This window comes from Quercus suber, unplaced genomic scaffold (assembly GCF_002906115.3).
Source record: "Quercus suber isolate HL8 unplaced genomic scaffold, Cork oak 2.0 scaffold_571, whole genome shotgun sequence".
In the NCBI taxonomy this organism is placed as follows: domain Eukaryota; kingdom Viridiplantae; phylum Streptophyta; class Magnoliopsida; order Fagales; family Fagaceae; genus Quercus; species Quercus suber.
Genome location: NW_027070016.1, coordinates 320681 through 323753, shown reverse-complemented (window position 1 = coordinate 323753; position 3073 = coordinate 320681). Strand labels below are relative to the sequence as shown.

Sequence of the window (3073 nt, the reverse complement as noted above, 5' to 3'; positions counted from 1 at the left end):
CACTGACAATGCCAACTGATGATGCCGAAAAATCACCAGTGAGCCACACAGTTCTCACACACTCGAAACAACACCTGCACAACAAAAAGAGAAGACCTCACAGAGAGCATCAGTGTGGTGCCGGCCAAATACCCTCCGAAGATCAAGTTAAAACTTCTTACAACTCTAGAGTGCTAGAATTAGAGTGAATTATGCGTATCTTAGTTTGTGAGGATATTGAAGCTTTTATAATAGTAGAGGGTTGACATCTCTTCTTAATAGCGTCAACTTTCCATCCTCCCTATGTTGACCTCATCAGCTTAAAGCCGTAGACTCCTTACCGTCTTTGTTAATGGACACAGGTGAAGCTGGCGGGCTTGTTTAGAACGTCACTCTATGCCTTCTCATTAGTGAGCGTACACTTACAATTTTACTCCTATTAGGATCCATAGAATTAATTGGGAACAACACGACAATGGAAAAGTTTTAAGTTGTTTCATCTTAAATTTTTTGAGATTAAGACCTCGTATAACTAGACATATAAGCATGCAACATATACAGAATAGCAACTTTGTACTCAATTAGACTTTAGACGAATGAGCAGTTACTGCTGATAATTACAAAGCATCCGTTGTTACGTGTTATTAGGAAATGTAAGTGATTTCTTTCTTTCCATACCTCCATACCTCAAAAGAAGCAGCTAGCGCTTTAGATTTGCAATAAGGTCGCCCCATTTGCAAGTAGAACAAGTGAAGGTGCTTCTAAGTCCTAAATCCATTTAACATAGCAGAGTGAGTGTCCGTTTGGCAAAAATTATTTTTGTCAACTTATTTTACTATTCAACTTATTTTTGTTACTATACATGAGTCTCATTGTATTTTTTGTTATTATTCATAGATCCTACTGAATTATTTCAGCAAACTTTTATCTTTAACTACAGTACTTTCAACAAAAAATTTTCAATTTCAGCAAAATAAACAAATTTCAAACAAACCCTAAAACAATAGAAGCAAGTATACTCATTGCCACCTCTCACTTTAATACGCTTATGGTAGAGCAAGACCTCTAGGACCTCTACTTTAAGATTTTTCCATCTACCATTTTTCTTTTAATAAGGAGCCTGTGGAGAATTCAATATGTAAATTAATCAAATAAAATAATCAAAGAGAACTCAATTTGATCAAAACTATAACCTTCATGTTTGCTCATTTGAAAATCGAAAACAAGTTGCAAGCCTAGCACCAAAACACCAGAAGATGAAGGCTCAAATACTAACTGATCTTAGCTCTGAATTCTGAACTTCCTATCAATAACCAACTTTAGAAAATTTTGTTCTTTAGTTTTTACATATATAAATTTTAGACAGTCAAAGAAAGTATGAAATCATTTAAGAAAACGAACCCAATTTTTGCCCAAAGAGACTTCACCTGAAAGTACCAGGTTCTTTTTCATCATTCAAGAGAAACCGAACATAAATTTCATATAGAATTCACTAGAATCCAACAACTTAAATATCACAAAAATGATTGCCATTATATCTCCTCAAAAAAAACATAATGTAGATTAATGGAATTGAGAGGGAATAAATTTCACATATGAGAATAGATTTTATTCAAATTTCTTCACCTACTCAATTTGGCTTAGTAAGTAAACCTGAGTTTCTTGAACTAATGAAAATCCAATAATGTCTATTGGATGAATTTCTGCACTAGAATTACCAAATGAACCAGTTATGGACTATATTCGTCTAATATTTTATCGAAAGCATAAAAAAATAAAATAAAAACCAGATTGGAAAGATAATTAACTAAAAATTACAGGAATCTGTCAGTGCTACCAAAAGAGAAAAAATATTTCTAAGTTCTGGGAATTCTTGCACATTCAAACCAAACTACTTCATGTGCTCCTCTCTAGCCACAATCTTGAACTTTCCAGTTTGTTGTTGCTGCAAACAAAGCAGAACCCAATCAAATACTCCATCCTTCATTGACACAAACAATGTTAGAACTATGATTAAATGATTAAATTCGTTATTTCTTAACAATTTTAAAATTTTAAGACAATCAATAATATATCATGATATAAAAACAAGTAATCACAAGTTCAAATCATATCTTCACTCCATCTCTAACTTAAAATATTAAAAATTCCTACACATTGGGTTCAATTTATAATCGGTAATTTATCAAACAACGCGTCAAATCTCATACATAAGCCAAACTAAAACTTACCCTTTTCCATAATTCAGTGTGGTCTTTGCAGAAGCCAGCAACAATAGCACCCTGCTTCCTCACTTCTCTGTACTCAATACAAAGATCCTCCTTCAAACCGCAAGTGACATGAAAGGCTAAATGGCACTTGGGTTCAGAGCACTCCACAGCACACCCACTTCTACTCTTGCAAACATAACACTTCTCTTCCCACCTCTTCTTTGGAACCTTAGAGCAATCGATCCCCTCCCGGCCTTCCGCATCTGCAAAGAACACCTCTGGAACAAGCAGGGCACACACAAGGTGAGCCCACCGGCCACCTACAGTGGGCTTCAATGCACCTCCCTTGGTTGGACATAGGCAGCAAGAAAAAGAGGGGTTTCTACCTTTATTGGATTCAGAAGTGGAAACTAGGCATTGGGAACAGTGCCAATCACCTTCTGGAATACCCTTCACAAGGGGATTACCATAGCAAGTGGCGTGTACCATTAGATCACAGCCATCACAGAACACAATTGGGTCTGTTGGGTCCCCATCGGTGCTTTGGCAAATAGCACATACAATCCCATCATCTTCATTTTCATCTTGACTAGCATTCGTAAGAGACTCATTGGTACCATCTACAAGTGGAATTTCTTCTTCAGAAGCCGGAGAATTGAGGTCGAAAGGCAGAGAGATGGTGACGGCCTCGTCCGCAATGAAATCAGGTTGATGGGATCCTACACCCTTCTTGGCCTGCAGAGAGACATCAGCAATGAAATCGGGTAGAAGGGCCCATACCCTTTTCTTAGCAGGCAAGCAGTAGGTGGTTGCAGTATGTGTGGGTTCAGGGAAAGAAGGTAAAATACGGGATTCCTTTCGCTTCTTGGCCGGAAGGCGTGAGG

The 3073-nt window shown here is 37.2% G+C and overlaps 1 protein-coding gene across 2 annotated transcripts in view; it reads right to left on the bottom strand.

Moving 5' to 3' along the window:
* Positions 1 to 1752: 1752 nt before the first annotated feature.
* Positions 1753 to 3073, bottom strand: part of LOC111999180 (uncharacterized) — a 1513-nt gene continuing 192 nt past the window's right edge. Inside the window, exons 1-2 of one of the 2 annotated variants that reach the window (XM_065764605.1) lie at positions 2211 to 3073; positions 1753 to 1960 (exon numbers count right to left, since the gene is read on the bottom strand). The exon at positions 2211 to 3073 is cut by the window's right edge and continues 192 nt beyond it. In XM_065764605.1, the coding sequence (XP_065620677.1) occupies positions 1871 to 1960; positions 2211 to 3073 (953 nt within the window). In that variant the 3' untranslated portion in view covers positions 1753 to 1870. The remainder of the gene's footprint in view (positions 1961 to 2210) is intronic. The other variant, XM_024031299.2, reaches the window with a different exon arrangement.